Genomic DNA, 21514 nt, shown 5'->3' with positions numbered 1-21514 from the left:
AGGGGAGAAGCGGGAAATGTCCTCCCGTCTTCTAGGAGAGGGTGCGCAGGTGTAAAACCATCAGGCAGGGGCGCCTGGGTGGCTCAGTGGCTTAAACCTCTGCCTTCGGCTCAGGTCATAATCTCAGAGTCCTGGGATCGAGCCCCACATCGGGCTCTCTGCTCAGCGGGGAGCCTGCTTCCTCCTCTCTCTCTCTCTTTCTGCCTGCCTCTCTGTCTGCTTCTCTGCCTACTTGTGATCTCTGTCAAATAAATAAATAAAATCTTTAAAAAAAAAAAAAAAAAACCATCAGGCAGGACGCCTGGGCGCCGTCTCCTGATTGTGTGGTTTAATGCGTAATTTAAAACACGCAGCCCCTCCCTGCAGTGGGGGGCCCTGGTTGGGACCGTGCCACAGACGGAGTCTGTGGGGCAAGCAGTGGGATCTGAACCACTGGCGTTTGGTTAATAACAACATACTGACATCAATTTCTTGGATGTGACAATGATACTCTGGTGATGGCGGATGTTAACACTGGGGGACCCTGAGCCATAGATGCACAGAAACTCTGTACTGGCTTTGCAACTCTTCCGAACACAAAAAGTTATTGCACAATCAAAAGTATATTCAAACCCTCTCCTGCCTGCCTCCCATCCCCCTCCTCCACCCTTCTCTAACCCCCTCCCTCTTTTCCCTGGCCCCTCCCCCCATCCACTCCCCACCCCTTCCAGGCTGCAGCAAGCGAGCCCGCACCCCCAGCACAGGCCCAGCACACACCCGGCACGCACACATCCTTGTGGACGGGACAAGAGAATGAGCAAACCCATCCAGAGAGATGTCATCTCTGGCCTGGAGGACAGGTGAGGCAGGGGTGAAGATCTTGGGCTCTGTGAGCAGAGGGACCCCGCCGGCTCTGCTCCCTGTGTCTCCCTGACAAGGGGTCACAGCAGCGTCCCCTGCCGCATGCAAGACGCTTGGGACACATCACAACTCCTTAATCCACAAGAGTCTCCCCGCCCGTTGCCCCCACCACACGATGGAGAAACTGAGGCACAGAAAAGTTCAGTGCGTGGTTAGAGGTCATCGCAGTAAGGGACAAAGCTGGGGTCCAAATCTGGATCACCCTTGCTCCCTGCTGGTGTCCTCTGAATCCTCACCCACAACCTGCCTGGCACGGCAGGGTGAGGGGCGACCAGAGATGGTGCCCCTAGGGCAAGCGAGGACACACCCCATGGAGAAGAGGGGAGCAGCAGGGGGCCTCAGTTCCTGCCACAGGGGCGCCATCCCAGCACCTACCTCCCAGAGGCATCATCAGGGTCACTAAGACCTCCAGGTTGTTAACAAACCCTCAGCCTTGACTTCACACACGTTTCTTGGTTTCAAGACTCAGTGGACTTAAGTGCTTACAGTAACAAGAGTGGCTCTCATGTTAAAGTGCTCAGATACGGTACTGGACTCTGGGAGAACGAATTTACGTGCACCATCCTGTGTCTGAACCCCAGCCCAGGAGGAAAGTACTTGTTCCATCCCCCTCTTCCAGATCAGAAAAACGGGCTCAGAGAGGTTAGGTCACCTGCTCAGAATCACCCAGCGGGCAGAACACTGTTGAGACTCAAACCCAAGATCTCTCTGCTCTGTCCCCACCGGTACCACGAGGGTCTGGCACAAAGGCCTGACAGAAGCGGGTCACCCCCGGTATCCTTTCAGCAGCCAAGTGGGGGGCCGGGTCTGGGCGGGGTGCTCACCAGCAGCGTGTGGACCATGGCATCCGTGGGCTGTGGGACGAAGGCCAGCGACCAGAGCCACGCCTCCATCTCATCTGCCTCCACCTCCCCCGACACGATGAGGTCCTTCATGAGGCCCACACAGGGCTCGGAGCCGCAGGAGGGCAGGGCGTCCACCAGCGGCTGCCTACAAGAGATGCCTAGGGAGGTCACGGAGGTGGCCTGCACCTGCAGAGCGCCTTCCAGGCCTCCTCTGAGCATCCCGGGAATACTCTGAGGCTCCAGGAAGTGTGACGGACATGTGTCCAGGATCACAAACCCTGACACATGTCCAGGATCACACATCCACACAGCCCTGAGCTAGGGCTGAGACCCTAGCTTTTAGGATCTACAGGGACAAGTGCAGCTCAATCCAAACCCTGGCAGGTCTGACCCCCACCCTCGCCCCCAGGAGAGAGTGATTTCCAGCAACACGAGCCCTGCCCACTGTTCTGCTAAAAGGTGCGCCATGGTCACCAGGGAGGGGCCGGCACCCCTGCCGTCAAACGGGAAACCAAAGCCAGGAGGTGCTTTCTCCCCAAGGTCAACATCAAGACTCTTCTTTTCTTTTTGTGGGTTGCAAAAAGGTTCAGAAGCTCAGAAAAGGTTTTTAACTTTTATGCAATGGTGGCTCTGACAAGGGATGGGGCCGAAGGAGAGGACAGTCCCCAGGGGCACAGTAGAAACAGGAGGCGCCATGAGCCAGCAGGGCACACAGCTGTGGGTAGACCGGGCCACCCACCCCCTGATGAGTGACGCCGGCAACTGGAGAGGACCAGATGCCCCACCCCAACCCGCCAAGCCACCCTCTGCCTGTAAATGGTCCCTGTCCTCAGTTTGCTCATCTGCAAAATGGGGATGCTGGTGAATGAACCTGCCCCGACGTGCCCAGGAGCCCTTGGAAACACAGAGGTCACTTTGTCCGAGTAACGCCCTACCTGTTCTTCCCACCTCCCACCTTCGCACTCCTCTTTTCCCTACAGATTTGGGCCCTGGAGAACTACGCTCTGGTCCCGTGTGGAGGAGACAGCAGAGGCAAGAGACCTCCAAAAGGATCTGTGCTCTCAGAAACTCCTAGACTTGGGATGGGTCTCCCGCCTCCCTGACTCCCAGCCTCTACGTGGACCGGGGAGACACGGGCTTGTAGGAAAATCCAGAGTAGCAGGCCAGGTATAGGTCACTGGGGAAAGAGGCAGTTCCTCCCAAAGTCTCCAGGCCCTTGCCTACATCAGACAACATTAAAACGTGCCTAAGTCAGAATCCCTTCTATTTAAGCCCATGGGTACCAGATGGAGAAGCCCAGACCACTTAAGTTCAAATCTCATCTCGGCTGTGTGACTCTGGGCCAGTTTCCCAACCCTCCTCTGGGCTTTGGCTTCCTTCTGCACATGTAAAGTAGGAAACAGAATAAAGCCGCCTAGCCCATGGGATCCTTGCAGGGGTTAAATCAGAGAATACGGAGGCGCCTGGGTGGCTCTGTCAGCTAAATGTTCAAGTTTTGATTTCAGCTCAGGTCATGATCTCGGGGTCATGGGACTGAGCCCCCGCATTGGGCTCCCTGCTCAGCGTGGAGCCTGCTTGAGATTCTCTCTCTCTCCCTCTCCTTCTGCACCTCCCCTACCCCACACACCTCCTCTCTTTCAAATAAATAATGTTTGAAAAAATATGGGGCGCCTGGGTGGCTCAGTGGGTTAAGCCTCTGCCTTCGGCTCAGGTCATGATCCCAGGGTCCTGGGATCGAGCCCCACATCAGGCTCTCTGCTCAGCGGGGAGCCTGCTTCCTCCTCTCTCTCTCTGCCTGCCTCTCTGCCTACTTGTGATCTCTGTCAAATAAATAAAATCTTAAAAAAAAAATAATAATGTTTGAAAAAATAAAAATGCCAGAATACAGAGAGAGGGTTTCAGAAGATGACTTTGCCATTCCGTTTTGCAGTCATTCGGTTAGACACTTGGCAATGCTGACTTTACAGGGATCCCCCCTTTCATATTTTGTAGCTAATAAGATTTTTGAGATCTTCTTGATAGCCTTTGAGAAAGTCCCAGACGTCTGGATCTCGGGGCCTAGAGAGCGGCTGGACTTCCAGAAGGAGCCCCAAGCTTCCCCCCGCTGCCACCCACCTGCACAGCCCTGAGCTCAGAGAGCTCCTCAGAGATCCCACTTGGCCCCTGGGGTCTCTACACACCCCTTTGCAGGCCCCACATCAGGAGGGTCCCGGTGGTGGGATCCTAGCCTGGCTAGCTCCCCCCACCCACAGGCAGAGGGGGACCCGAGGCACATTGGAATGCTAATTCCAGCTCCAGGCAAGAGGGTCCCAGTCTGGGGAGAGAACAAAGCCTGTATTTATCCTGCCAGGCCTTTCAGTTCAGTCCCAAGAGGGCTCGGGCCCGTGGGAACCTCCAAGCTCCCTGCTTAATCACCTTCTTGGCAGCCCTCCCCAGAGTGAAGGACAAGTCAATATCCCAGGGATGAGAGAGGAGGAGATATCACCGTCCACGCCTCCTCGGGGACCTGGGACAGTGTCAAGATCAGCCAGCCCCACCCCCGTCCCCCGGACTGCCAGCCAGCTCCTGGTCCCCCTCCTCCCCGCAGAAAGGTCCTTACCAGTTGTCCCGGCATTTAAAGGAAGACTGTCGCCAGAGTGCCCTCAGCTCGTCTAGGGAGAGGCCCTGGAGCTCGGACACCAGCGTCGAGAACAGTTCTGCAGCCTGGGAATCAGAGGGAGGGGCAGCGTGAGAAACCAGGCAACCTAGGGGGGCAGGAGGGGACACCAGGGTCATCTCAGCCATTCCCCTGCCATCGCGCAGGACTGCAGAGAAAGTGGGAAAGGCATTAGCATCATCTTCCGCCCAAGGTGTCCTGAGACCCAATGAAATGAGGCCACATGGTCTGGGCTTTTCTCCATGGAATCCTCGACACATGGGCTGGCCCATTTTTACTCTTTAACGAGCATTGATTGGGCGCCTACTGTGTGCCAGGCCCTGCACTAGGAGCCAGGGACACGGTGGGGAGAAAATCAGACAGGATATCCGCATTTGTGGGCTTTATGCTCTAATAAAATCAGTAAGTGTTCACCGTGACCGTATCTAGTTATTACAAGGAGTCTTAGCAGATTTTGTATAGTGAGACAGCAATATTTCTAGTATTCGTAATGAAAGAAACACATAATCGAGAAAAAGAAATACAAGAACGTTTTTCAGAATTCCGAGCAGAGATGCCTAAGAACGATGTTGCAGGTTCTCTCTCTTGTGGGCAGGCCTGACCAGCACGGTCCCTTAAGGTCCAAACATGCCCAAGGAAATAAAGGACTATATTCAGAGCCTGCACCGCTTAGGTCTCAGGAGATACATGGTTTGGTCCTGGCTGGCTGCTGGCAGCACCCACGCTTTCCCCAGGTTTGGCCAAGGCCAGGACTGAGCCCTTCCCCCACCCCCACCCCACCTCCTGGACACCCAGGGGTCCATTGGGGCTGAGAGCGGCATGTCTGGCCTCAAGCCTCCTGTGCTGAGTGGTGGGGACCCAGTTTCCGTGCACACGGCTTGGCTCAGCAAGACACAGGCTGCAAACCAGACCCCTCACCGGCCAGCTCAGCCCACCCCCGGACTCCTGCCAGCACGTCTGCCGCCCAGGGTCCAGGCAGCATTCCCATAATGTGCCTTCTGTTAGCAGAGCTGGTGGCTACTCTTAGTGCTGTCTTTCCTTCCCTGTGCAGAACACACAAGCCAGCCCCTTGTTGGGGTGGGAGGTGGGGAGGTGACGGCTGGCCCTGACTGCTATCAGCCTTGAAGACTCTGTCCCCCCAGCTCGGGGCAGCTACCCTGGGGCCTCTCAATTCCAGGCCTGCTGCGTGCCTTCTGGAAGGGCTCAGACCCCTTTCCTTCCAGCTGGTGGCTTCCTTTCCCCAGCAACACCCGAGATCCTCTGGGCTCAGACACACATGCTTCTAAGTCCTCCAGCTAGCACGCACACTGCTGTCCCTAGCCAAGCACGCTGCCTCCTCCAGGGAGGCCTCCAGCTCGAAGTGTTGGCATCAAGATTAGCTTTCCAGAGCCAGGCATGGCTGGAAGGATCTCAACAGCTCATCCTGGTTTCCCCCCTCAGCAGGGAAAGAAGAGAGTAGTTTATCCACTAATAACAAGAACACACAGTACTAATACCACAAGCACCAGTCACCTTGAATGGAGCCCCTGCTGTGCGCCAGGCACCTTTCTAGGCCATGTGCACGCATCAGACCGTTTGACCTTCACAACACCCTATGCAGAGCAGCTGTCACCGTCCCCACTTAACCGAGAAGATCTGCGACTCTCTGAGCACTTAAGTCAGGGGCAAGGGGTCTCAGCACTGAGTCAAGAAGTGAACCCAGACCACTTAGCTCCTAAACCCACAGTCTTTTTTTTTTTTTTTTTTTTAAAGATTTTATTTATTTATTTGACAGACAGAGATCACAGGTAGGCAGAGAGGCAAGCAGAGAGAGAGGAGGAAGCAGGCTCCCCGCTGAGCAGAGAGCCCGACGCGGGGCTCGATCCCAGTACCCTGGGATCATGACCTGAGCCGAAGGCAGAGGCTTTAACCCACTGAGCCACCCAGGCGCCCCCTAAACCCACAGTCTTAACCAGTGTCCTCCGGGTTGGTGGGGGCAGGGGGAGTAAAAACAAACAAAAACCCAAAAATCACAAGAGAAAGGAAAGCCCTGATTTGTAGCAGTTGCTGATTTCCACGGTGCCAATATACCCGCTGCGGCCCTTCCCCAGCGGTCCAAGGGCGGCACGGGATGCAGACTCGGGAAGAGCAGTGTGGAGGCGCCATGGTGCGTCCTGTTCCCACAGGCGCCGACAGCAGGTGCGAACGACCTCGAGGGTGGAGGTCACCGGCAAGGGACGGTTCTGAGTACTCACTACTTTTGTTTCTAATGGGACTTATTTCTAATTCAATCGCTCATAATGTCTCCATGGAACAACCGGGCTGCAGAATTCCTACCATCAGCTCTGATACACCATGGTCTACCTACCCTTGGCTGTACACAGTTGGCGTTTAATAAAGACCCATGATTTGGGGCTCCCTATTCTTAGAATACTGGATGCTAACCCTGAGCCGTGCTGTCTCCCTGAGTCCTACCGCCCTTGGGCGGTAGGTAGGGGGAGCTCAGGAGGCTGTAGGGGGGAGCTGACCCACCCTGCCTCTGCTCAGGCCTCCTCCAGCATCGCTGCCTGATGCACACGGCTAGGCAGCCTGCTGCTCCCCACATCGAAGCTCCTGGGCCTCTCTGCGGAGGGTCAGTCTGGGGAATTTGCTCTCTATTGAACACAGAGTCCTGGTTTTGTTTCCAAACTGAAAAACCAATCTTGTCTCCTGCCCACTGACAATGGAGAGGGGCAGGGGCATTCCACGCTGAAGCTGTGGAGGTCGGTTCCCCCGGCAACCAGGCGGGGCCCCCCTCACCCCTCTGGGGGGTGGGGGCAAGGAGCTGCTTGCTGAGCACTGAGGCATCCCTGGAAAGCCACTTTCAGGAACAAGGTCCTCAGCCACTCACCCCCACCCTGGGGGACCTCCCCAGTGGCAACAATGTACTTCCTTCCTGGAGCTATAAATACACAGCAGTGGACTTGTGCCCCCTGGGGCTGGTGCTGCCAGTCTCCCGGAGGGGGAGCGGCAGGCTCGCAGCATGCCTTACCCTGAGTCACCTCTGCCAGGGGGAAATGCCCAGTCTGGGAGTCAGAGCGTGCTCTGGGGGCCAGACGAGAGGAAGCAGGCCTGTCCTGCGGCTTCCCAGCGGGTCACGAGGATCAGCAGCACGACAGTTAGCACAGAGGCTGTAAAGCGGCCATTCTCAAAGAGGGGCACCGGGCAGCACCTGGAGACATTTTGGTGCTCCCAACTGGGGAAGGGGGCGCTGCTTACACCCTACCGTGCACAGGAGGGCCCCCACAGTAAAGAATGATCTGGCCCAGGGGGCCAGTCGCATCAAGGTAAGAACCCCACTGTGGGGGCAGGCCACCTGGCTTGATGGCCGGCACAGTCACTTACTGGCAGGTGGCCTGGAGGACCATCTCATGAGGCAGGTGGCCCCTTTCCCATGGGCTAATCTCTGACTCCCACAGAAGCCCCCGGTGAGGCCCACCAGATAGACAAGCTGGGAACCCGCCTCCCAAAACAGCAAGGATAGATATCCACACAGACACAAAACGTATAGTGTGTGTGTGTGCGTGCATATGTGCGTGTGTGCACACTCTGCATTCGATATACTCATATGTAATACAGTCTGCTTATTCAATATTTTCTACTACATATTTAATATGTAGTTAATAAAGACAGTATCACCTCCCTACATATTCAATATATTGTTAAATATTATATATTTTCGCAGGGTCTTTCAGAATCTGAACCTTCTCTCCCTGCCTCCCACCTGCCACCCAGACCATCGTCCTTCATGTCACGTCTCCCCGCATTATTGCAAGAACCTCTTAGGGGGGCTCCCGGCAACCTGCCTGGCCCTGGGTCCATTCTCCAGCCCCAGCCTGCATGTGAGCGTTAAAATGCACATCAGATCGTGACCTCCCTCCTCTGCACAACACCCTCCAAGGCACCCAGCCCACACCTGCCCCGTCCGAGTATCGGGGCCCAGGGTCTGGGCATCGGTGTACCTGAGAAGCGCCCACGCCCCATGCTGCCAGGACGGCTGAGATTTGGAAGGTGACGGTGTACCTGAACACTCGGCACCATGCCTACAGCTGCGGACAGAGGCCCAGCTCTGCCCATCCCGAGTGACCAATTCTGGTTCCCCAAATCCTGGGTCCTGCGTAAGCAGCCAGTGAAACGGGTATGATCTGGAATAAGCAAGCAAGGATAGTGGGAACCCTCCCAGGCTGTTACGGGACCAGAGGAAAAACACCCCTTTCTGTTCTCAGCACACAGGCGCTGGGGCCTGAATCAGAAAAATCCCCGTATCTCTCATGCCTTCCATGGGAGGCCGGAGCTCCCATGCTAAGTCAGCAGCAACTCTGGATTGGGGCAGAAATCGTGGCTGCGGAGGAATTCTCCACAATGTCAGTGGTGGTGGCAACCAGTGCTGTGAAGGGCAGGATGGTGGGAGAAAGGTCGGTATGTGGGCTGGAACATTCTAGAAATCATCCTGACCGTAAGACCCTGCAGGAGCCGCCCCACTGGACATCACCGTCCAGCTCCAGGGAGGCTGGGTGACCTGCTCTCCAGACCTGTCCTCAGGGCTCAGGCTCCGGATTCTGGCCTTTCCAAGGTCTTTTCAGAACTCCTTCCCCCTAGATTTCAAAGAGACCACCCCAGGTCTCAACTCCAGTGTCTTCTGCTTGAGACTCCTAGTCCAAAGTGGTCACTCAGCCACATCCCTCCCCCATTCAGAAAGCTAGCCTGAGAGCCCAACAGGACTACTTGTCCATATAGAGAGGAAAGAAAGGTCTTCTCTTTGCTCACATCCTATCTGTACTGAGCACAAAATTTGGCACACACCCCTTCTTTTGCTTGTGTAACCAGGCATGGCTATGCAGTGCACAACCTTTGCAACTGTACACAGCAGCTCTGATCGTGAACATGTAGACCATAAAAGATTTGACAAAAAAAGAACAGGGTATGCCAGGGACCCAGGCCAGATTCTGGCTTAGGGCTGGAGAAAGCACTTACCTCAAAGCTCGTGGTCTGAGCCAGACACAGTTTCCTCACTGATGCGGCCACCATGACCACAGTAGCCTGAGACGGTGTTTCCTCCCATTCGTACAACAGGCTGCTTGGAGTCACATCTCCATCATCTGGATCTGATATAGGAAGCACTAGATGGGGATGACCATATGGGGGAATGCCAGAATGAGAAGAATGTCCCCTGAGAGCCACCCCCAACCCTACCAATGCTTCCTTCTGCATGTTTCTGACAAGAGGCATAAGGAGGTGGGGGAGGAGACATGCGCAAGGAATATCATGGCAGCACGGTTTCTACCAGCAAAAGACAGGAAACCACCTTTATACACTATGAGTGATAGTCCAATAAGGTAACTCCAAAGCCCTCGTGGGATGGACAGAGAAAACATGAGAAGTCCCTCCCTGCAATCAAAGGTTATTTCAGAAACAAAAAGGTCAGACACCTGCTACAATGTGAACAAACCTTGAAACATACTAAGTGAAAGAAGCTAGTGATAGAAGGTTACATACTCTATGATTCTATCCACATGGTATGTCTTGATGGGGCAAATCCAGACAGACAGACTGGTTGCCAGGGGTTGGGGGGGACAGGGGGTGATGGCGGGGGTGGGGGGTGAAATTTGTTTGTGGAGTCACGGAAATGTTGCAAAGTTGGTTGCCATGGTAGGTGTAAGACTCTGACTATACTAGAGGCCATCGAATTATACACTTTAAATAGATTAATTGTACAGCAGGCCAATTAAAAAAATTTTAAGTGAAAAATAAAAAATAAAAATAAAACCACTTATGGGGCACCTGGGTGGCTCAGTCAGTTGAGTTCTTGGTTTTGGCTCAGGTCATGATCTAAGGGTGATGAGATCAAGCCTCACGTTGGGCTCTACGCTCAGCATGTTATCTGCTCGAGGTTCTCCCTCCCTCTCCCTTTCTCTCTCTCAAAACAAATAACTCTTTAGGGGCACCTCGGTGGCTCAGTCAGTTAAGAGTCTGCCTCTGGCTCCAGTCATGATCCAGGGGTCCTGTGATGGAGCCCCACATCGGGCTCCCTGTTCAGTGGGGAGCCTGCTTCTCCTTCTCCCTTTCCCTTCCCCCACCCCACCTTGCTTGGGCTCTCTGGCTCTCTTTGTCAAATAAATATGTAAAATCTTTAAGGAATAATAAAAAATAAATATACCTTTAAAAACAAAATAAAACCACTCCTATCCTAGTGAAGATACGACCCGGACACAACTAGCTGCCCCCTTAGGGCTCCAATGTGCTCGAGGGAGCGCTCAGGAGGCAGGTTCTTAGCCAGTGCTCCCTGGGGCTAGAGAGGGCGCTGGGAAACCACTGGGCTCCATCCCCACCTGCCAGGCTCTCCCGCAGTGGAGCAGTGAGCCTGGGCTCAGAAGCACAAGGGGTCCCGTCCAGGGCTACAGAACAGAGCTGGAGGTTCGAGTCACGGCTCTGCCTCTCACTAGCCGTGCGACCTCAGACAAGCCCTCTTACCCTTGGAGGCACCGTTTCCTTATTTGAAAATGCAACTAATAACAGTACCTTCCTCATGGTACCCTCACAATAAGAACCAAATTAAATAATCCACATAAAACACTCAGCACAGCTCGTGGCCCGAGTAAATCCTTCCCAATCATCAGCAGTTAGAAGCATTGTTTCATTATTCAGAGAAATGGTTTTTCAATCATGCAAAATTATCTTTTTGCCCTCAGCTGCCCACCTTGCTTCTTTCTTCCCATGCAAAACTGGAGGAGAGGGGCACCTGGGTGGCTCAGTGGGTTAAGCCGCTGCCTTCGGCTCAGGTCGTGATCTCGGGGTCCTGGGATCGAGTCCCGCATCGGGCTCTCTGCTCAGCGGGGAGCCTGCTTCCCTCTCTCTCTCTGCCTGCCTCTCTGCCTACTTGTGATCTCTGTCTGTCAAATAAATAAATAAAATCTTTAAAAAAAAAAAAAAAACTGGAGGAGAGAGCCAGGCTCCGGGGAATGCTATGTGTTGGCAGAGACTTCCCAGAAAAATCAGGAAAGCTGAGTCAGCTTGCCCCCTGCTCCCCAGAAATGGTCAGGTCATCAGATGGAAGGTTTTATGGGGGAGGTTTCCCACAAAAGCAGGAAACCAGAAGATTCTAACTCCACTGAAGACAACCCAGGGGGAAGGTCAAGACCAAGCCTGAGCCCTCTGAGCCTGCAGAAATTTCTGGAGAAACTTCTAGAAAAAGAACCTGACTCTTCTGACGATAGCCATTTTCAGAAACGGTTCAAGACAGAGCCTAGGCCTGCTTGAGCCCCTCCACAAAGGGAGGTCCCAAGACTCCTCTGAGGGCCCTCACGTCCCCCCTTGGTCACCTGTGACAGCCGGCTCCAGGGACATCTCATGCAGCAGGGTGAGCGAGTTAAGGGTCCGCATCTGCACGGCACTTGCCTTCTCCGAGAGGGGCCCCACCGTGTCCAGCTCCGTGCAGGAGGCCTCCCTCAGCACACCAGCCTGGAAACTCTGGAGGCAGATGAGGCCGGAGGCCAGGCCAGCCTGCGGGACCACAGGGACAGGGAGAGGCAGGGGCTCAGGGGAGCGCCCAGGCTGGGAAGGAAGCCAGCTAATGGGGCCCCTGGAGGGCAGGAGGGAGTGAGGTGGGGCACACCCGGGCCTTCAACAGGGGACCTCAGCAGCACCCACCACCACCACCACCACCAACCAGCCTGGGTCATAGTACCAGCAGCCCAAGCAAAGCCTGCTTGGGGGTGGGGGTGGTGAGGGAGCGCAGGGTAAGGAAGATGGTCCCAGAAACGGGCACCTGCGCCACAGACTTTGTCTCCTGGTACTTAAGGACATCAAGGATCATCTCTTTTTCTTCCCTGGAAACATACTATCGACAAGACAGATTCTCTGCAAGGAGAGGAAGTGGGGAGCCAGGCCGCCCGCGTCCGCGGGAGCAGAGGGGGAGGGAGAAGGAAAGCCGGAGACGGGCCGGAGGGGACAAGTGTGGAGTGAAGGAGATAGAAGGAAAGGGAAAGGAAGGGGCCGGTCCCGGAGCTGTGTAGAGGGGGCAGGAGAGGGAGTTGAGGGAGGAGGAGAAGGAAGGCGGGACTGGGGGACTGGGCGGAGGAACCGGAGGCACTTACCTCCTCCCGTGGCAGGGCCTGGGAGCGCAGGGACGTGCGCACTCGGCGCAGGGAGCAGCGGGCCAAGTCCTTGGTCTTGCGCAGTCGGGCACCCTGTGGCTGGTACGTGGTGGGACACCTGCCCAGGACGTCCACCTGGGCGAGCGAGACCCCCCGTCAGCTCCCCGTGAGCCCCCAGCTCCGTCCCCTGCCCCCGCCCCCCTCCAGGCTCCCGGCCTCACCTCTTCGAATGTCTGGGGGCCGCGAGCGTCTGGGAGCCCCTGTAGGAGGCTCAGCACTGCGCGCTTCACGTTCAGCGCCCAGCGCGGCTCTGCGCGGCGGGGACACAGGCGGGCCACGCGCCCTGCCTGCAGGACAAAGTGCAGCGGGTGGCGGCCCAGGGCGGCGCTGGGGACGGTGGGCGGGAGTCACGCAGAGGCCCTCCGAGGCGCCAGGCCGCCAGGGCCGGGGTACCCCTGCTCCCCCTGCTTTAGGTCAGTGGGTCTAGGAAGCCCCCTGGGGAACCCAGCATCTTCCCAAATAGCCTGGCTCCCCCCTTCAGCTGTGTTCTCTGGCAACTGGTAACTTCGGAATCAAACACAAGGGGCAGCTGACTCTGCTCAGAGCTGCCCCCCTCCTTATTAACACTTGCCCCCAAATTACCTGTGCGTGCCCGGCCTCAAAGAATACAAGTCTGCACTTTTAAGAGCTTTCTGAACAAAGATTCTCATTCGCCCAGCCCACCTGGGAGGCACCTAGCATCCCACCCCCCCCAACACACACACGTTACAGAGGAAAGGACCAGAATGTGGCTGGTTCCAGACACCGGCTGGGATTTGAACCCAGGCAGGCGGGCTCCAGTGTCATGGGTCTCAGAACTCGCATCACCCCCCACCTCGCCACCCCCACCCACCGCAGGAAGTGACTTGAGACTCCATCACTGTGCAAATGAGGAAAAGAGACCCACCCATCACCGGGGACCAACGGAGCCTGGAGCCTGCGTCCTGCATCCGCCAGGTGAGCGGATGGGAGAGGGGAGGTGATAGGCAGGGACGTCCCCACCATTTTGGGGGGCGGGGTGGGCAGAATAGAGCCAAACTCCAGGCAAGTGTCCCTACTTGCCCCTCCTGGGGAGGTCACTGCCCCTTCTCCAGCCCCAGCAGGAATCTGAGGGCCTTCTGGGAGTAGCCCCCCTGGGTCTCAGGCCTGGCCCTAGAGAAATGCTAATGGTGCCCGCCCCTTCCAGAATCGCAAATGTCAGTCTGGCCTCAAGGAGCTGACAGCCCCCAGCCCCGTGACTTAGCATTTCTGATGAGGGGCCCACGGACAATAGCCTGCACTCCCCCCAGGGAGGAGACCACCCTAGGCCTTTCAGCGGGGATCCACTGCCCCCACAGCGTCCCCCAACCCTGCATCACCATCACCCCCCACACACAAAGCCTTTTTTTTTTTTTTAAACAAATGAATTTGCAATAAAAAAGGAAGAGGAATCTGCAGAGATGGACTTGTCTTCAGTCTGGCGGCTGGACTGAGCTTTGAGGCCACAGAGGCCACTGTCAGCGAGTCCTGGGAAACAAGCCGGAGAGAGAATTCCAGGCTTGGTCCTTGGTTGGATCACAAAAGGGAGGCTTAGCTTGGGATGGGAAAGGCCATGGGTCTCCAAGAAAACCCCCATCTCAGCAGAGATTGGGGGTGGGGGGGCTGCTTTAATGGAAGATACCAGTGTCTTCCAGAATGCACTCAAGGACAATGCCCAAGGTTGCCTGACTAAAACAGAATCTGGACATGCTGGGGGTGATTGGCAGGGAAATGGAAGGTGAGTTCCATCCACCAGGTAAGGGAAGGCCACTGAGCGTCACTTAAGCCTCCTACATCGGTCCTCATTGATGATCTGCTCTGGGAGCCTACAAGGTCAAAATCAAAGGGGGTGTCATTCTTCCAATCTAACTTGGTGCAGCCAGCACCTGGCAGCTGTTGGAAGAAGATACGGGGCTCGCACGTCTTGTCCCATGAGGAGCAAGGCCTAGTGTCTTACCTCAAATTCTCCGAGTCCTTCAGAACTGCCACTTCGGACCCCAGGATAGATGTCACCTGGAATTCTTGGAGCTGAAGCGGAAAGGCCCATGAGTCAGGGACCTCTCCCAGGATACCCAGGACCTCACTAGCTCCCCTACACACAAAGCAGTTCTGGGGTCCAGCAGGAGACACAGCCCCAGGTAGGGGGGTAGGCAGAGAGATCCCTCCCTTGGGCAGAAGGTTCTAGTTCCTAGGTGGGGGAGGCCAAGTATCTCCAAAGGGTAAACAGGAAAAATAGCCAGGGCCTACCGCTCCCCAGTAAAGGTTCACCCTACTTTCTCCTTTTGTCCAAAAGGCCCTGGAAATTGGAGTAAGAGATTCCTATGACTACCCAATAAAAACAAAACAGGTTTAGACTGTAAAGCAAACAAACAGAGAAAAAAAAAAAAAAAAAGACTTTGCCCACCATGAATAAAACACTTGGATATCCCCACAGCACCACGGGCATACGCACGCACACGCGTGTGTGTGGGTGTGCGTGTGTCCTTCTTGCCAAAGAAGGTGGACTTCCTAAAGAAGAAAAATAAAACCGCCCCTAAAAACTGCCTCCCTAACCTGACGGGTCCCACTTTGTAAAAAACAGACTCTTCCGAGAGCAGTCTTAGGTTGACAGCAATATTGAGAAGGGTGTACAGATTTCTCATATACCCTGTGGATACCCATACCCACGCCCCCCACCCCAAACTGAAACCCCCACCAGCATGGCACACGTTACAAACACATCATCACCACCCGAAGCCCATGGTTTACACCGGGGCTCACTCGGGGGGGGGGGGGGTGCGATTTGTGGGTTTGGACACACGTACCACGACACGCATCCACCATTAGAGCATCATAGAGACCTTTCCCTGCCCCAGGATTTTGCTTTTTCCAAAGTGACTTATCTTCACACATCTTGTCTAAAACCCATTTCCTCTCTCCCCTGCAAACCAGCTCCCCTCTGCCAGCGGAGGGTCTGTCATCTCCTCAGTCGCCCAGGCTTGAAATGTTGGGGTGAAATACAGTCCCTCTTGGCCCCGAGAGGCTGTCCAGGACCATGGATCCCTCAGGCATGGAACGGACACCACTTACGGACCGACCACTTGGTTGAAAGCTGCCCACTGCGACTGTATTCCATATGCCCCAGATTTTCCATAGAAACATAGAGACATGGAAGATCGTTTTTGAAAACCCACTGCACTGTATACTTCAAAATGGTTAAAAGGAGGGGGCCCGGGTGACTCAGTCCGTGAACCATCCAACTTGATTTTGGCTCAGGTCATGATCTCAGGGTTGTGAGATCGAGCCCCACAATGGACTCCCCTATCAGCAAGGAATCTGGTTCTCTCTCTCACTCACTCTCCGTCCCCACTCCTTCCCCCTCTAAGATAAATAAATCTCTAAAAATATATATTTAAAAAAATGAAGATCTGAATAGATCTGAATACCCATGACCCAGGAATCGCACTCTGGGTATTTACCCTAAAGATACAAATGCAGTGATCCGAAGGGGCACATGCACCTGAATGTTTATAGCAGCAATGTCCACAATAGCCAAACTATGGAAAGAACCTGGATGTCCATCAACAGATGAATGGATAAAGAAGATGTGATATAGACATACAATGGAATACTATGCAGCCATCAAAAGAAATGAAATCTTGCCATTTGCAATGACATGGATGGAACTAGAGGGTATTATTCTAAGCAAAGTAAGTCTTTCAGAGAAGGACAATTATATGATCTCCCGGATATGAGGAATTTGAGAAACAAGACAGAGGATCCCAGGGGAAGGGAGGGAAAAATGAAGCAAGATGAAACCAGAGAAGACGACAAACCATAAGAGACTCTTGATCTCAGAAAACAAACTGAGAGTTGCTGGGGGGTACTGGGTAGGGGGTAGGGAGAGGGTGGTGGGGTTATGGACATTGGGGAGGGTATGTGCTATGGTGAGCACTGTGAATTGTATAAGACTGATGAGTCACAGACCTGTACCCCTGAAACGAGTAATACATTATATGTTGATTTAAAATATAACAATAAAAAAATGAAGATCTGATACAGACCGTGATGTGGATGAACCTTGAAAACATTACACTGAGTGATAGAACCCAGACACAGACGTTGACATGTTGATGGCGGTATTGATGGTGATAAGTGTTTCCACTTCTGGGCGGCACCTCCCCAGCAAATTCCCAGAGGCAGGAAGTGAACTAGAGATCCAGGGGGCCGGCAGGGAGGAGGAAGGGGGTGTTACTGTGTGGTGGGTATAGTGCTTCTGTTTGGGATGATAAACAAGCAGCTGGAGACGGTAGCTGTAATCACATATGTAATTTGTACGTGCGTACACATTTACAGAACTTCGTAAATGCATTTGTTGCCACGGAATTATACACTGAAAATGGTTAATGAAATAGGAGGGGCGCCTGGGTGGCTCAGTGGGTTAGGTGTCTGACTCTTTTTTTTTTTTTAAGATTTTATTTATTTATTTGACAGACAGAAATCACAAGTAGGCGGAGAGAGAGGAGGAAGCAGGCTCCCCGCTTAGCAGAGAGCCCGATGCGGGGCTCGGTCCCAGGACCCTGGGATCATGACCTGAGCCAAAGGCAGAGGCTTTAACCCACTGAGCCACCCAGGTGCCACTAATTGTCTGACTCTTGATCTCAGCTCAGGTCTTGATCTCCGGGTCCTAAGTTCAAACCCTACATTGGGCTTCACGCTGGGCACAGAGTCTGCTTAAATAATTAAGCAAATAACTAATTAATTAGTAAACTTTGTGATATATATTTTACCATAATTTTTAAAAAGGACTAAGGGCATCTGGGTGGCTCAGTTTAAGCATCTACCTGTGGCTCAGGTCATGCTCTTGAGGTCCTGGGATCGAGCCGCATTTCGGGCTCACTGCTCAGCAGGGAGTCTGTTTCTCCCTCTCCCTCTGCCCCATCCTACTGCTCATTCTCTCTCACTCTCTCTCAAATAAATAAATACCTTTTAAAAAAGAATAAAAAGAAGCCAGACACAGAAGAGAAAGAACATCCCACCTGATGCCATCAGAGAAAAAAAGTCCAAAGACAGGCCAAACTAATTCACGGTGTTAGAACTCAGCAGGATCTTTGGAAAAGTGACCAGAAGGGAGAATGGGGCAAGGTTAGAGGGTTTGTGTTTCATTTCTTGATCTGGTGCTAAGTACACACATGTTTTGTTTGTGAAAATTCATTGTTCTGGAAACTTCTTTTCACACTTTAATTGATGACTTCCTGCATGCACGTAAAATTTCCATTTTTACCAAAAATCTTTGATAAAAGCCAGTTTTTTGTATTCTTGAAAACAATGGACATTACCTCTTTTTTAAAAATTATTTTTTAGAGAGTGCAGCAGGGGGAGGGGCAAAAGGAGAGGGAATCTTTTTTTTTTTTTTTTTAAAGATTTTATTTATTTATTTGTCATAGAGAGAGAAGCGAGAGAAAACACAGGCAGACAGAGTGGCAGGCAGAGGCAGATGGAGAAGCAGGCTCCCCGCCAAGCAAGGAGCCCGATGTGGGACTCGATCCCAGGACGCTGGGATCATGACCTGAGCCGAAGGCAGCCGCTTAACCAACTGAGCCACCCAGGCGTCCTGGAGAGAGGGAATCTTAACCAGCCTCCACGTCCAGTGTGGAGTCCGACAAAGGCTCCATCTCATGACCCTGAGATCGTGACCTGGGCTGAAATCAAGAGTCGAACACTCCACCGACTGAGCCACCCAGGGTCCCATGAATTTTTTTTTATATATTTTTTTAAAGATTTTATTTATTTATCTGACAGACAGAGATCACAAGCAGGCAGAGAGGCAGGCAGAGAGGCAGGCAGAGAGAGAGGAGGAAGCAGACTCCCTGCCGAGCAGAGAGCCCGATGCGGGGCTCCATCTCAGGACCCTGGGATCATGACCTGAGCCGAAGGCAGAGGCTTTAACCCACTGAACCACCCAGGCGCCCCCCATCAATTTTTTTTTAATGCTAAGAACAAAGCAACCAAATCAATCAGCAGCAGCACACCATTTGCTTTGTGAAAACTGGCCCTGTGGGGGGAAAAAGCAAGCAGCTGCTGGTATTTTGAGGAACACGAGCAGGCAAAGACACCACCAAAATGGCAGGTCTGAGCCAAACATTCTGGATGATTTAAGAATCCAGAGGCAAGGCTGCCTCGGTGGCTCAGTCAGTTAAGCATCTGCTTTTGGCTCAGGTCATGATCTCAGGGTCCTGGGATGGAGCCCCACATCGGGCTCCATGGTCGGTGGGGAGTCTGTCCCTCCCCTACCCCCACTTGTGTGCTCTCTCGCTCACTCACTCTCTCTCTCATAAATAAAATCTTTAAAAAGGAAAAAAAAAATTCAGAGGCAGCTCAGAGCCACCCCATGGAATACCCCATCCTGTGATCTACGTGAAACATAAAAAAATAAAAAGTTTTGAGAAATTCTTGTCAGCAAGCGCTCCAGCCAGTTCGAAACTGCTTCTCAAGCCTGAGAGAAGACTCCAGTGAAACAAAGTGGCCATTTACGCAGGGTGGGAGGCTCTATGCAGGAGAATCAGCAGGAAGGAGACAGGAAAGAAGGGGCAGGCACTTCCACTACCAAGAACACAAGGGAGCTCTGGGGAAATCCTGATGAAAGGCAATCGTGACCACCAAGTCTAGCTCATAGCTCTGCCTTGAATGAACCCAAAGCAAACACCACCACCACATCACCTACCATTTGCCTTTAACCCGAGCCGTGGACCCGGGCACTGCAAGGCCCAGTGCCCAGTATAAAGCTGCCTGGAGCAGGCCTGGGGACCCCATCCAGGCCTCGGGTATCCACTCCAGTGTTCATTTGTGTATAAGGCTCTTGACTCGGTTTGGCTTTGTTCACTCCTGAGGCTGGCGGGTTCCCCAGCTTTGACCCTCATTCCTACCAAAGACACATCCCCCGTCCCCATCCCATGGGTCTACTTACTACACGGAATACCGACACTCTTTTTTTAACCACTGCTACTCCCCCCACGGGGCACTTCCTTCAACCAAAATGGCGCCATGTTCCCACGTCACCGTCCAGAGTCCTGACTTGTTGATTCTGAGAATCCTCCGAAATCTCCTCTCTGTTGGAAAACTGGGGGTCTGTGGCTTCCCCTTGGCCCTCCCCAGTATCACTGTGTCTTCTCTGTTGCCCAAAGACACTCACCCACAAGGCCATCTGGCATGGGCCCAGCACATCAATGAGGACCAAGCCTTGGAGGCCAAGGCCGCTCCCCTCCACTGGGTCCCCCTGCAGGCCAGTACTGGTGTTGGTGGAAAACTGATAGATGTATCTGGTGCCCACAGGGAGGTGGGGATCAGCTGACCCTGGAGAGCAGACAGAGGGCACTGGGTCACCTTGACAACCCATCACCGTTGGGTACCCAACTGCATGGAGACTATCCGGACATGCTTGTTCCCCCCTCCCTCCATCTCGGTCCTGAACTGCCTGCCCCAAGTACAGGAGAAGGCTGGGGGGCTGTACCCACCTATGAAAGCAAAAAGAAAATTAAAATATTAACAGTTAGTGCTTAATAAATGGTAACCCGTGTTCTCAAGTACTAAGAGCTCCTTCGAAGAGCTTTAAATGTCAACGTTGGCCTCTTCCCACTGGATGGGGGACCCAGTTGCCCTAACCAAAACCACCTCTAGGCTTTGCAAAACATCCCTGAAGGGAACAGTCGTGCTGGTTCAGAACCACTGATCTACACCTACGTGAACTCATTCAGGCTTCTTAACCAACTCTGGAGTGGGTGCTCTCATTTTCCCATTTTACACAGGTAGAAACGGAGGCCCAGAGAGGTTAACTAACTCATGCAACGTCACACAGCTGGGACGCCAACCTTGGGACTCCTCGTCTATTGCCTTAAGGACTGGCGTGTGTGTGAGGAGAACATTGCCCTGAGCCCTTACTGGGGGCAGAACCATCAAGCTGACCTCAGGGGCACTGAGGTGGCAGAAAGGGCTGATTTAGGGAGCAGACAGCTCTGTACATCTCTAACCCTCTATTTAGGCCAGGGGACCGATTGCAAAACCTGAGTGTGACACCCCACCCTTCTCTGGGGCTCCCAGGTGAATTATCGTGTTCCTGAGCTCAGACAGAGACACACCTTCCACTCCCAGGATGCTCTATTCCCTCCAAAGAATTTGCCTGAGGTTCTCTCATGTGTTCCACCCCAAAATGCAAATAGAATCACCCAGCACAGATGTTTATTGCGCCGGAGGACCTCAGACGCATGAGGCCCAAGCCCGAGGCGTATTACCTTGGGTGTGCTGTTTGCTTCCCTAACTGCTGACGACCAGGTGGCCTGTCCAGAACTGGCCTCGCTCCGCCCACCCCGCCTCTTCTGGGAATGGGGACATGCCCTCCTCCGAGGCTGTCCCTAATCACACCTGGCAGCTGGTCGGCTTTGTTCCTACCACCACCCCCGCCCCATCCCATCTCCTGGTCACCAGAGGTGTGATAAGGTCTCCCCGGAGAGCTGCTCACCTGGGCACGCCATCATGCAGGAGGCCGCCGGTCTCTCCAGCGAGTCTGGAATTTCTGAAACCACAGATCAGATGGAAGGCGGGCAAGGCCAGAAGAAGGACCACCCACTGACCGACTTGTGAATGGGACCCTGACGGGTTCAAGAGGATAAGAGGCAACGCCGGCTCTCCTCTTCCCCGGAGGGCTGGGAGTGACCTCCCCGCTCCTTACCCAACCTGCTCTTCCCCATCTTGCTCACCAGCACCACCATCCCGACGGCTTAAGCTGGGGAGGCAGGAGGCATCTGGGCTTCTACTCCCTTCCCTTACTGCCACCCCTGTGCCAGTGCATCAGCACGATCTGCCAACTCCATCACCAAATCCGAGTCTCCCTCCCTCCGTCCATCTGTCCCTCCCACCCCCTCCCCACTCCCTCCGTCTCTCTCCCCCTCCCTCTCTCCATCACTCCTCTG

General features: G+C 53.9%; 2 protein-coding genes across 2 annotated transcripts in view; both read right to left on the bottom strand.

Annotated features, from left to right (window-relative positions):
* The window catches only part of LOC131820035 (uncharacterized), a 121536-nt gene extending 109304 nt beyond the window's left edge, over positions 1 to 12232 (bottom strand). The window contains exons 1-5 of the mRNA XM_059155518.1: positions 12104 to 12232; positions 11739 to 11919; positions 9394 to 9539; positions 4345 to 4448; positions 1725 to 1890 (exon numbers count right to left, since the gene is read on the bottom strand). Of these exons, the coding sequence (XP_059011501.1) occupies positions 1725 to 1890; positions 4345 to 4448; positions 9394 to 9539; positions 11739 to 11919; positions 12104 to 12232 (726 nt within the window). The remainder of the gene's footprint in view (positions 1 to 1724; positions 1891 to 4344; positions 4449 to 9393; positions 9540 to 11738; positions 11920 to 12103) is intronic.
* Positions 12233 to 12508: 276 nt separating this feature from the next.
* LOC131820034 (apolipoprotein B-100-like) lies at positions 12509 to 21374 on the bottom strand. The gene is made up of 4 exons (XM_059155516.1): positions 21064 to 21374; positions 19741 to 19901; positions 14527 to 14597; positions 12509 to 12899 (listed from the first exon to the last, which is right to left on the bottom strand). The coding sequence occupies exons 1-4, from the start codon at positions 21077 to 21079 to the stop codon at positions 12509 to 12511; spliced, it is 639 nt and encodes a 212-aa protein (XP_059011499.1). The 5' UTR covers positions 21080 to 21374.
* Positions 21375 to 21514: the final 140 nt, after the last annotated feature.

The sequence above is a fragment of the Mustela lutreola genome, chromosome 17 (assembly GCF_030435805.1).
Source record: "Mustela lutreola isolate mMusLut2 chromosome 17, mMusLut2.pri, whole genome shotgun sequence".
NCBI lineage: Eukaryota > Metazoa > Chordata > Mammalia > Carnivora > Mustelidae > Mustela > Mustela lutreola.
The sequence above is the reverse complement of the archived record's forward strand: the minus strand, read 5'-3'. Positions and strand labels throughout refer to the sequence as shown.